The sequence below is a fragment of the Micrasema longulum genome, unplaced genomic scaffold, assembly GCF_059751315.1.
Source record: "Micrasema longulum isolate JH-2025_06_02 unplaced genomic scaffold, ASM5975131v1 h1tg000256l, whole genome shotgun sequence".
Taxonomy (NCBI): Eukaryota; Metazoa; Arthropoda; class Insecta; order Trichoptera; family Brachycentridae; genus Micrasema; species Micrasema longulum.
In genome coordinates this window covers 331,830-345,757 of record NW_028277461.1, presented here as the reverse complement: position 1 = coordinate 345,757, position 13,928 = coordinate 331,830, and the positions used below count along the sequence as shown (strand labels likewise).

Here is a 13,928-nt window from a genome sequence, read left to right as displayed (position 1 = left end):
TAGAACTGACAGAGGAGAACGTCTAACGTCACACGCGAAGTTATTTCAGAAATACAAAACTTTAAAAAATCATAGCGCTGATAATACGATTTACAAAAATAAAAAAATTGTCTTGGTTTTTCTTTACTTTCTTGGATTTCTTTCTTGCAACTGGCGGCAAACGAACCCGCGACGCCAGTTTCACAGTTAGCCGTCTCACCAACTGTGCCACAGCGATGAAAATAGATTTTTTGAAAAACAAAACAAAACAAGTTTGAATATATCATACTTTCGGTAATAAACTTATCAGCAGATGGGAAAGAGAGGATATGGAAGGATATTATACAAAATGTACAATTTTGTCACAACACCCAGACCGATTGAGAAAAAAAACTTTCTTGGATTTCTTTCTGGCAACTGGCGGGAATCGAATCCGCGACGCCGGTTTTACAGTTAGCCGTCTAACCAACTGTGCCATGATGAAAAGACGTTTTTTTTTTAAGCTTTAATATGTCATGGTTTCGGTAATAAACTGCTTTAAAGACCCGTTTTATGAGCTGACAGCGCCTTAAAACGTACTATCGTTGTGTGCTACATTTTATTTCTATTCTAATTCGTATCTATGGACTTCATATTTTAAAAACAATTTTCTTTATATTATGGTTATATTTCCAATAGAGCTTAAAGGATGTAATCAGGAACGGCGTTATTTATGACCCCCGTTGGTCCCAAACGTTCTCATGTCATGTTTCGCTCGTATCTTCCCAGAGATAGCGAAAGGTTTGCTCATTAGGGACACATAATATCGATCTGTAAAAATGAGATAATACTCGCATTACTTGTAATGATGCCCCTACATACTTTTGCCTATGTTATAGTATGTATGTACAAGCTATTGAGCTTGAACATGATTCCCGCTGAGCCTTTAGTTCTGTTCCTCTGCAACGTTTATATTATTCTCGAGAGATATCGCGCTGCTTGAAATAATAACCCGGAAGTGTTTTAAAAGCTTGATCAAAATGGTCATATAATTTTAAATTAACATTTTACAACAGAGATGAAAAACATACTCGTAGTATGTTCTTTCTTAATTATATTGACAGTTTTAGTGACATCGACATATTACGCTGTAAATACTATATTTTATCAGATCTGTTAAAGACATTTAAAATTTATCTCCTGCCTAACATTTAATTTTGACTTTTAATTTTATCTTTTAGTTTTAACTTTTAAAAAATTTAATTTTAACTTTTAATTATAATTTTAAATTTTAATTTTAAATTTAAACTTTTAATTTTAAATTTAAACTTTTAATGGAAACTTTTTACTTATTTATATGTACATCTACTACCTGCATCTAATTAACTATTGTTCACTTCACTAAATAACTCCCTAGGGAGGAAATCCAGCCTGTACGCAAACATTTGGACATATTCAAAATATTGTTGAATATGTAATGGTAAATGTTCAACAGTCAGAAAAGTGGCTACTTAAACCAGCTAATAGCAGGTCATTACCATTTTAAATGCCTAGACTTCCATATTCCCGTCTCTAATATGTTATTACCTAATCTGTATTCTTCGAAGAGTGCTATTTTTCTGCTATTATTGAGTAAGGAATGTCGAAGAGTACAGATTGTCGAGTTCTACGGACAGGGACTCGATATGAAATGCTTCTTACAATTTCTGGGCTATCAATTAGGTTATTAACAATTTTATAGAGAAAGCTCATATCCAACATGGTACGCCGAGTTTTTAAACCTTATGAAAACTAGCGGACTCAGTTCTACTTGAAAATGAAATACTAGCTTGTTGGTGCATGTGTGTCTTTTTTATTAGGTTGCCAATTATAAACGTTAAACCGTTATAAGCTTCGTCAATAAATTTAATCGATACTGCAACTTCCTCATACAAAAATAGCCTTTCGTTCAAATAGTCCCAACAAAGTATCTAAATACAAATTGCAATTATAAATTTAATTTTAACAATAGAAACCTAACTATTTTATTTATTATTTTTGCAAGTTTCTAACAATTTTGTTTTTTTTTTTGTGATCTTTAACACATTAACTTTTATCTACCTATATGCATTTTGTAATAAGAATCTCTTTTCTTTGTTAACCAGGCACTATGAGGTTTTTGGTGGGTTTTTCCTGATAGTTAGAGTTGTTTCAGTTTATGTTATTTTTTTATTAGTTTGGTTGTGTTTATTATTACGAATATTATTTTGTGTTATTTTGTATATTTGCATTGTTTTTGTGTTTGTTTACATATTTTTCTTCATTGTCCTTGCTGGATTTGTTTATAAAATGCTCGTTGTAATAATTCGTAAATATATTATGTAACTTGTTTTCGGCCTATTTTATCATATTTTGGTAAAAGGAAAAAAAATTGGTTGAACATTTTTTTTGCTGTCATTCAGAAAGTCTATCTAATTGACGATATATTAATAAGCATTTCAGATATCTCATCAATTCAATTAACTTTCTTTAACTGATTAAATCGTCTGTCGTAAAACGATGAGGGCAGTCATTAAATCCCTTTTTATAGTATTCTTAGTATTTTAATAAGACAGATACAAGAATCTAAGCAGAAATCACTTCGGTACAGAAATAAACGTCTAGGGGTCGATATGGAGTTGACCTTGGATCATATGAGCAAGGTGAAATCATAAGTTAAGAATAAATACAACGCTTCCAGACATGAACTTAAATTGATCCATTCAACCCAAATTGAATTGGTTAAGCCAATTTTGCACAAGTCGAAGCACTTCATTGACTTAATTTACAGTAGATTTCATATGAACTTTAGTTTTATACTTTTCTCTGTGTTCAGGCTGATGAAAAATACAGTTCTGTTTGCGAAACAGAACCTGAACCATGTACGAGTGTTTTCGACTCGATGGCTGCTCTTAGATAAAAATCCTGATAAAGGAAAACGAGTGGAGGTAAGTCCGCCTCATTGTGTAGTGGTTGACCCGTTCATTTATCATTCTTGAGGTTCTGGGTTCGATATCTGGCAGGGTGGATATGAAATATTGGTTTTAAATGTTTTTTGAAGTGTAAAGTTTCATTGTTCCTGGACAGGCACCTGAAGCGTGATACTTTTACCTCTATGTAACAGATGGTCAAAATACGCAGTGTTTGGTTTACAAATGCAGTGGCCTATGCACCATTGGTCTTGGAAAGCGAAACGATGATGATAACTCACGCACTGAGTTATGCATATAATTATTTACTTATCTTTGCTACTCTTTTACAAGGATTAAAATTATTCGAAGAGTGATGTTTCAAGTTTTAAACAAACAATAAAATTACAAATTATGGGCAATTTTTGTTTCGAAGTCTGTTTATGATTGGATGAAAGATAATTCCTTCAACAAAAAGCCTGCTGAAGCGCATTAAATAAAATGAATGAAATTCGAATTGTTAAAATTATGTTCATTTAATAATAAAACTTATTGTCATGTTTAGAAAGTTTTAAATATGATATGTATTATTTATAAAAATGTAGAAAATATCGTACCTAAAGCGATGCGGAGAGTCAAAAAACTGTACAAAACTTTTTAAAACAACTGTCAATACGATTACTAAAGATAAAACTCTTCGTATAGTGTCAACAAGGACACACTGTTAACAGCGGAGCTTTCGTTAAAATACCCTTTTAGTTGGTTTTATTAAACTTTTGTCCTGAGTTCTTTTCTGAAAAGTAAACCAATCGCACGAAACGTTTTGTTGGAGTTAAAAAACTTTTTATTTTCGAGTATCTCTCGCGAAACTTTCCCATTTCAAGTGATTATTAAGCAAGTCTAAATACAATTGTTAGCTGTGTGTTTTTTCAAAAAAAAATATTTTTGTTGTACAAACTCTTAAATTTCGCGGCATGTCGTAAGAAATGTTGTTTAATATTTGAGTGACCATTGTTATTTTGATGCTTCATTGCTGTCTGATAAAATAGAAGGTAGATACATTTTACACAAAAATAATTATTATCTGTCCCCATTTGATTGTGCGTTGCATTGAATTTGAATACCAAATGCAGTCTATCTCGTTATGAAGGTAAGCATATCAGTCTTCGCTTTAGGGCCCCGATTACTTACAATGGGAAGTTAACAGGATTATCTTCAATTGTCTATAAAGTAATATTTTTATTAAACGTTATTAAATATTTTGTATATAACCACTTACCGAATTTTCTATGTCTACCGGTTTCCAGACGTACCCGTCTCTTCGTCAGGACACCAATTAAACCAACATGCAAAACCCACTAAACACCTTCACCATAGTTGTTTCACAAAAATATAAAACCAATACGACATGCATTTTAATATGCACATGCACTGATAAGGACAAACATGCACTGATTAGATTATGAAAATATTTTATGCTGTTTGAGAAATAGTTGAATAAAGGGGGGAGGGGATAAAGGGAGGGGCTTGAGTTTAGTATGTTTAGGGTGACCATTACAATGGAACATCGTGTAACGGGCTATATTGAAAAGTTGTTTGATTATTGATAGAAAAGTCTGTAAGTGGTTATATACAAATATTTAATAACATTTAGTAAAATGTTTGACCACAAAGTTAATTTTTTTAAGATTTTTATTTAAAACGTCTTCAATTACAATGTCATGTAACCGACAAAGATACTTAAAAATTTCATACAAATTACTTAAGTTTTCCCAAAAAAAAATAGCAATAAAAATTTGATGGCTAAAAACAAAGTTGTTTTATTTATTTTATTTACATTTTCGTTTAAAATAATCGGTTTTACTTTATGGACAATCGAAGATAGCTTTGTTTACTACCCATCGTAATCGGGACCCGGGCGCTAGTCCGGAGATAGTAAAATATTGCAGTTTAAAACAACCTTTCAAATAAATATTATTCAAAAGCGTTAAGCTTACAATTTTGGGATGCTGGATCGGTTCATTAATGACCCAAAATATAGATTAATATTTCTTCGTATGTAATAAATTATGATTAGGCTGAATTTTAATTTATTAAAAATAAATTAAATCGATGGCATAAAACCAGCAAGCACTCTTGTCTATTAAAAAGAGTTATAGCTTTTGAATATGATAATATTATGTAAAAACGAGTAACAAATATTATTTCTAATTGATTTCCTTCCAAATGGAATTGAACCTCAATTAATTGGAAAACTGAAATAATTACAAGTAAGTATTACAATGATAATCACAAGTCTACGGAGGCAAGTATCGACCAACCGAAACCTGAATAATATTAAAGTTTAATTTTTTTTTTTAATTGGCAGAAGAAACGTTCGGTTCGTTAGTGATAGTTACCATTCAAGGTGACCTCTCGATATTGAACTTTCACAGCACATGATGTTGCTATGGAAGCAAATATTCCGTATTATAGTTTTGTAACTATTGACCGATTAATAAGTTCAAGCTTTCAACACATTTTTTTTTCACTCTATTTGTCGCCTCAATCAACGAGATTTTATCTGTAAATTTCTATTTTGCTAAACGGTGACTGGTTTTACGATCGTTTAAGATCGCCTTAGAATATGGATTTTACCTACAAGAAAACCAATCGACTGTTCATAGTTACCTATCACATCTCTCTTTGTCTGCTTCAATAATAAGAAAATTTAGAGGTCTTTTAAAAAAAAAAAAATATTTGTTAATTGTTTATCCGTTTAATCTCTGTCAGTTCTGCCGATTAGTCCGTTTACGGTTAGTAAACCGGACATCTTTTACAGCCCTTTTATCATTGGTTGATTCATATGAATTAGTGACGTCGCTTAAAGTAGTTCGCTTTTATTAAAATATTTTTTATTATTTTTTTCGTCTTTTTTTAAGAAACTTTGCAGTACAATTCTATACCTCAGAGGCAGACGGATGCAAATCCAGAATTTAATGAAATGACATTTCGATTTTTGTATTCAGTTTATGATCATGTCCATTGATTTTGAAAAAAAAACGTAAGTCCTATAATGAAAGAACTTATGTATTAAGATACTGAAAATACAAATTAATGCTATAAATTATCAGAAATCATTTAGAGAAAGTAGACTTTTTTGGCTTAAGTTGAACATTTGACGTTTGGTTTTGCATCTGTCTGCCTCTGGGGTACAGAATTTAATGCTCTAACTTTTACCACGCGGAAAAAATCATTTTTTGTTTCCAATTTCTCGTAGGGCTGAAGTTCCTCATTACTATTTGGGTTTCCTCAATAGGTGTACATTAGTTTCGATATTTATTCCGTTTTTTTCTTGCTTATTTTATAAATAAAATAATTCTAATGTTTATTTAAAAGTAATGTGTATTGCAACACCCGTATACGGTGGAAATAGTAACTCAGTATTAAACAGCAACTCGTATAGGAGGTTTATATTGGCTTATGCTGAATGACATTACTCTTGTGTCGTACCTTAAGTGTACTATACTTCTGGAGTACGTGTTGAGGAGCATTTCTCAATTACCTATTAATAGCTAGATTTTCTTAAGTAAAGATAATGAGGGAAGATCATAGTGGGAAACTCATTTACGATATTCTTTGATTTATGGTCTGAAATTTATTTATTCTTACAAAGTTTTTAAATTGTGTTTTTAAATGTTTTTTTAAGTATTCCTATCCACCAAGAGGATGTTTTAGATTCCGCAATATTTTTAATGAATGAAAAAATTAAGAAATTTTGTATTGCTGGGTAGCAAAATACGCATTCTTGTAATAAATCATTAAACTTGCTCTCAGTTATCAAAATGGTCATTTGTAAAAATGTTGACTAATAAAATGTGTGTATTTATACGCTCAATTATGATTAAAATTTTATTTAAGTAATTATTGAATTAAAAACATAACCACACTAAGGACAATTTGATGGGTCTCGAGTAAATGTAATTTAAGAAGACTAGTTTTTTTACCGTCGATTAATCGATTTTATCAACTGTTTTAAGAGTTTTTGATTTTTAATAAAACTATTTGTTTCTATACGGCCTTTGTTATATTTTGGCGGCCTCCGTGGTGTAGTGGTTGAGGCGCTTGATTCACACACGGACGGTTTTGGTTTCGATTCCCGCTGAGAACACAATCAAATGTGATTTTTCTCAAGCCTGGGTGATCTGTGATGTAATTCATCATAGTAATTTGGCCTCCTGACATGTTGTGGTGCAAAAAATACAAATAAAAATAAAATGTACCGTACTGATTTACTTGTAGGTATATATAACTTTCTAGCTTCACTCTTTTCGATTTCTTCCGTTTCAGTGAACATCAAAGTTTCGCGTCTGTTTAAAACAAGATAAAAAACTAATCTAGGATTTTTAGCGATCGCGTGTAGACAAACAAGACAGCAATAAACGTCAATATGGGAGGGTCGTATCTTGTTCATTTTTGAATATTCAAGAGGGAACTTTATAAACGTTATGTAGCTTGGCTCTGCGCATCACCCAAGCTGTAATCTATATGACGCGAGCTCTGAATTTAAGCGCCTTGTTAACCCTAGCGAAGTGGGTTAAGTCAATCTTTATATAAGTATGTGTGAGTGTATCCTGGCTATACTTCTCTGTAACAGCTAGGATGAGGCTTTACATCACCCTTTGTTCTGCCTCCGTAGGGTTTTCTGTATTCAGGTCGCGTGTGGAATCGCTTGCTTATTGAATATACAGACACCTGCGTCAATCTGATCCTTCTATTCAGCCCCGAGACATTTAAAGCGAGCAACACGTACTTTTTTGCTTTGTTTTGTAACTGATATAAAAATAATCAAATAAAACAAATGTTCTTAAGGTATTTACTTATCTTATTTTATTTATTTTTTATTTATTTATTTAAACTTTTAGGCTTTTACATATTTTACATACATATATACAAATAAAGACAGACATGTATTTTACAAAGAAGTAGCAAAAAATATATGAATGATTTTTAGAAGAAAAATAAAAATATTAAAAATATCAACTTTACATATTAGTATAAAAGTGGAAAGAACAGAAGTGCATTTTTAAATATGAAGACAGAAATGGATTTTACACAAAGAAAAGAGCAAAATTAAAAATGAATTAAGAAGAGAAAGAAAAATAAAAATTAAATAAAAAAATTAAAATAAAATTATTACATATTAGTAGAAAATATATGAGGATACATAATAATACATACATTTTTGCAGTGGAGAACAGGAGTACATTTTTGCGCATAAGTTGTATTAAAATAATCTTAAAATTAGAAGAAGTTAGAAAAATACTTATTTAGAATACATATATAAGTCAATAAACGGTTAACAATTGAAATCAACATAGTATTATTTAGGTATTACAATTTGAAGACAGTAAATTGATACACTGCCTTTTAACATTCAAAAGTGTTATATTAAATATATCTTACGAATTGCATCAATTAAATTTTATTCGTATATATGGTAAACTAACATATTTTTTGTCAATGATATTTTTTTTCTTATTGATTTATTCAGTGTAATACTTTCACATTTAATCCTTAAATGTTTTAAGTAACTACGCTATTGCGTTTTATTATTTAAAAAAAAGTTTGAGCATTTGATGAATGGGTAGCGGTCTATTGGGAGCAAAGGCTTTATACGTAAATAGCTATTTTTGTATTAAATCATTTTTATCATAATTAATATTTTGATTTATTGATATAATTCACTATCGTAACAGTTTTTTTGTCTTCAATTTTCTGATAATTACAAACATAAATTTATTTAACTACTTATTTACATTTCCATCCTAAAAAAACACAGTTTCAAAAATATACCTTGGTATTTTTATATTCGCGTGGGACGGTTTTCATAAATTTACCCCGAAACTTTTGTAAAACGGTATTATAATTTATGAAAGTTCCGGGTGAAAGTTAAAGGAATCCTTAGTCCAATAAAAAATTTCTTCTAAATATTTATAGTTCTCATGAATCTGATGTTTTTACAATTAGGAGAATAGCGCATTATTATAAAATTTTAAAGGTACCCTTTTGATTGTTACTTCGGAGTTTTTAAAATTATTGCGTGTTTCAGGCACATGGAATATTTAAAACATGAGTGATACTTAAATCCACAAATCTGTTTTATCGCTTATGCGACATCTTCAAGACTGGTATCGTGATTTGAAAATTTAATATTTTTATTTAAAATCAGTGAGGAAGAATTATTAATTATATATTAGTAATTGTAATTGAATTATTTTGCCGGAAGAAAGTATCACTGGAAAAATATATGAGTTTGTATAATGTTATTTTAATGAGTTTAAAAACAATAATAACTTTTGTGACTCTTCTTTTGTTAAGATCGTTAATTTGAATTATTTATTCTCCTCATTGTTCTTGTATGTAAATATGTTTAATTGAATAAGGTCTTGAAAATGAAAATGATAAAACTGGTCACTGGTTCTTGTGAATTTGAGTAATTCAAGTATTACTCGTCTTTTATTTCTAGATACAGTAAACTACAGTAAACTTCTGCCAAGAATTTCACTAACAAATCTGAAGTTCTGCATCGAACACTAGTGTTTTGATGAATTATTATTTAACTTTTTTTTTTTAAAACTATAAATTACGGGCGAGTAATTTCATTACCGAAAGCCTCGTAAAATAAGGGCACTGAAAGTTTAGAACTTAAATACCAGTTAAATATATTCATAAAAAAAACTTTTTCGAAAGTTCGACCTTAAAAGTAAAATTTCGTTTTGTTTTATAGACGCCTACAGATGAAAGCTCTTAAAAGTTTGACACTAGCTTTCGTCAATTCTTTTAAGATAAGTCAAAGTACCTACGATTTAAAAAGGGATGATAATTTATCAAATCGCATTTTTGTTTTTACGACACAAATTTTTCAGCTGCTACGTAAAGAAATTTTGTTTTAATAGTAAATTATAATTTTTTTTTTTTTCTTCAGATATATGTATTTTTTAAATCTCACTGTTTCTGGACCTAAAGCGTAAAACACGTCACCTTATCTTTCGTGTTACAAAATCAATTCGCGTACGGCGCTATTAGAGTACCAAGCAATGCTTTTCACACCACTGGATGCGGATAGGAACACGATATTAAAAAAAACTGATATGAAGCGCGAATCTTACTTGAATTAAAAAACATATTAAAACATGTATCAATAAGACACAAATATTAAATAAGATGCCCACATAAACTTAGTTTAACGTTTCTTATTTCTCTTGTGGACTAATTTAATAATTACATTAATGGAACTAATCGATGCGTCCAGAGATACAGCAATTATTTACAACGACGTTTTTAACAACAAAAAAAAAACATTTTCATATTGTAACGAAATATATACATCGTCATTTGCAAAGTAAAATGTTGTTAATTTCATTTGAAAGTTGATCACTTTTCAGTAATTTGTTACCAACTGCCAAGGAAATGTCGGTTAATGAAAAGCATTCACAATTTAATTAACAGAAACTTTATTCAGTCGAAAAAACCCAATGTCTTACGTTTTATCCTTCTCCTTAAGACTGCAGTTTGGGGTTTTTATAGGATTCTCAAGGATTCACTGTTTGTTTTACGATTATTATTCCTTACTTATTCAGGACTTTTTGTTGTCTCCAGCGTTGATCGAAATAAAGTTCGATTTAGTATTATTAAAATTCTGTAAATAATACACGGAGAAGGATTTGTGTTTATTGGACAATAGCGCCGCCGAGTCTTGTATAAAAATGTGAGCGGATTGCCTGAAAACAATTTCAAAATATTCTAAAACAACCTTATATTTACGACTACCCCGGTTATATCACACGTCACTTTATCCGTCAGAAATGATATGTTTTTTTTATGAAATGATTTGTATGACTGCTTTGAAATCCAAGTTCGTCCCAACTTCTTGCCGAACAGAGTAAATATGCAAAGTGTTTTGAAATATTATTTATTTTGTATTTTTTATACGTGAAAAGTACTCCGTAATAAAACGTCTATTGTGTTTTGTGACAGGCGTTAGTGAAGGTACTCGAACAAAAAAATAAATGTCTGTTTTTCTATAAATAAATGGTAACTACTCTCCTCCTTTATTTTAAATTTAATTAAAAAATACATATACTATATTCTATCTTTTTTGTGATAATAAATATTGTAAATAAATAAGAAATGGTAATAAAGCAGAATAAAAAAAGACCATAATTATTTATTTATTTATATATTTTATCATATTTACATTTTTTTGTTAAAAACTTTGCCCGGCTAACACGTTTATACATCCCGTTCCAAGCTAGGCAATTACATTTTAATACATAATAATAAAACAAGACAAATAAAATGTAAACCCTCCACTATACACATATATTATTATTATTATTATGGATAACCTCTATAGCGCCATTTTCGTAATATAATACCTCAAGGCGCTTTACAAAGTGATTATATATAGATATAAATTTAATTTTAACTTTTAAATTTAAGGAAAATAATGTACATTGTCACCACATGCTAAGGATTTATTCAAATGATTTAGAGAACAAGTGGGTTTTAAGTTTCTTCCGAAACATCACTTCACTCTCTCAGTTTTGGACCTCTGCTGGGAGAGCATTCCATGCTGTAGGGCCTGCGACTGCAAATGCGCGTTCGCCGAATTTAGGACGCTGTTTGCGTAGAGGTACAATAACTTTTCCTATCGACGTAGATGTAGCTGTTCTAAGCGTAAGACGTCTGTCAGCTAGTTCATATGGAATGCAGAGTTCCCTAGATATTCTGGAGCAGAGTTGTTCCGTGACTTATACATAAGCCAACAGAGTTTGTATTCCACCCTCCGTGGAAAACGTAGCCAGTGTAATTCCCGAAGTAGTGGAGTGATATGACTGAACTTAGAGATTCCAAAAATAAGTCTCACTGCGGCATTCAATAAAGACTGTAGGCGAGTCATTTTATTCATTGGTAGACCTGCGTAGATACCATTACAATAATCGACTCTAGACACTGTATATACATAAATAATATTTATTCATACATTCATAAATATATATAGACAAACCCACACACATACGTACATAAAGGATACACAATTAGGCACATCAATACATCAATATTGGCGCACCTATTTAATATAAATAATAAATAGGTGAAACTTTTGAATATTTACATCTCATTTTACTATTTACACACGGTTGAATGCATTATAATATTAAGTAACATATACTATGTTGGGCTGCGTTTGGAAAGCTGAAACACGTTCTCAGAAATAAGGAAATCCCAAATAATCTGAAGGCCAAAATCTACAACTCTTGTGTTCTGCCGGTGGCAACATGCGGTCTTGAAACCAAGTCACTCATTGCCAGAAGTGTTCACAAAATTAAGTGCACTCAGCGGTCTGTGGAAAGACACATGTTGGGCGTCTCCTTGAGAGACCGAATAAGGAATGAGGAGATAAGACGCCGTACAAAGGTGACCGATATCGCAGATAGAGTAGGAAGACAAAGATGGCAGGGGGCGGGTCAGGTGGCGAGACAAGAAGTCGATAGGTGGACCCCCAGAATACTAAACTGGAGACCCTACGAAAGTAGGGAGACCACAAAGGAGATGGACTGACGACGTCGTCGAACAGGACAGAAAAACATGGAAAAACTTGTAAGAGGCCTATATCCAGCAGTGGAGAGAAACGGGCTGATAAGAAGAAGAAGAAAAACATATACTGCAGTACGACAGATAAATATCTTGTACTATCTAATTGATTTATTACTTTGATTGTAATTATAGACATCCACTTATAACTATATGAACATCTACATACATGTATAACCGTGGATTTGTCGAATTTGTCTTATAAATAAATAACTCTTTTTGGCACTGAACTGAACTGAAAAACACTCGTGATGTGAAAAATATAATTGTTCAGCGTATAACATAACCTTCCAATCGTAGAACCGTTGGTAGGCTGATCCTGTGTATTGGAGTGTGGAACAGTCTGTGTTGATAATGTATTTTTTAGATTTACGTTATCCTTTATTGTAAAGATATGTATTTTAATGCTTTTTTTTCTTTGTTTCAGGAGCGATTTCCGTATGGATGTTATCAAAAGACTAAAACTCTGACACCTAAATATTTTTATCATACCTCTGGATCGCGGTCTTTAATATTATTTTTATTCGTATGAATTATTCCTTTTGTATTTTTAAATAATCGTCAATTGAATCATCTTTTTCCGTCATTAAGTAGGTAATAATTGTGTAAATTATTATGAAAATAAAACTTTGTTATCAGTGTTACACAATTGTATTCTTTTACAAGAACACAACTATAGTTTCGGGAGACTTAGACCCGCGTCTGTCAACACTCTCTTAGCCGAGCGATGTCTTCCCACACATTAAATCTTAGGCTTAATTATTGCAACTTCCACTTATGTGCTAAATTTTAAGAAATAAATTTGACTTAATGTCCTGTCCCTCATTGATCATGTTTTCATATCTGTACTTTAGATAAACATCCATTCATATGCTTACACCTTAGATAAAGGAAAAAAATCCCCCTGCTCCAAGTTTCACTGATTAATTTGTTTATTTATTGTTTAGATTCTATGAAATTGTGAACAATATTCTGTGTTTATTATATTAGGTTTATATCACCGTCGATAGGAGGAGTGCTCTCCCGAAACTATAGTTGTGTTCTTGTAAAATGATAAAATTGTGTAACACTGATAACAAAGTTTTATTTTCATAATAATTTATAATGAAGTGTTACGAAGTGAATGCCGATTCAATTAAAAATGATAATTGTGTACATTATTTACGTACAAATATAATTTTACTTTTTCTCGCATTATACTACAAAATTTTAAGATATTATTGTACTCAAATAAATACACATAATTATTAATGAACCCTCTTTTTCCTGGTTATATTAAGCTTTCCCCCTGAATATTAATCCGTAACATATTTTATTAAAATTCTTAAATGAACTGAAATAAGTTCTTATTGCTCCTAGTTTCGTAATAAAACCGGGCAATTAATCACAAAACTTAAACTGCCC

The 13,928-nt window shown here is 30.9% G+C and overlaps 1 protein-coding gene across 1 annotated transcript in view; it reads left to right on the top strand.

The window, feature by feature from the left end:
• The window catches only part of Cog4 (conserved oligomeric Golgi complex subunit 4), a 99,559-nt gene extending 85,900 nt beyond the window's left edge, over window positions 1-13,659 (top strand). The window contains exon 14 of the mRNA XM_088223926.1: window positions 12,952-13,659. Coding sequence (XP_088080052.1) covers window positions 12,952-12,994 — 43 coding nt within the window. The 3' untranslated portion in view covers window positions 12,995-13,659. The remainder of the gene's footprint in view (window positions 1-12,951) is intronic.
• The last annotated feature ends 269 nt before the right edge of the window (window positions 13,660-13,928 follow it).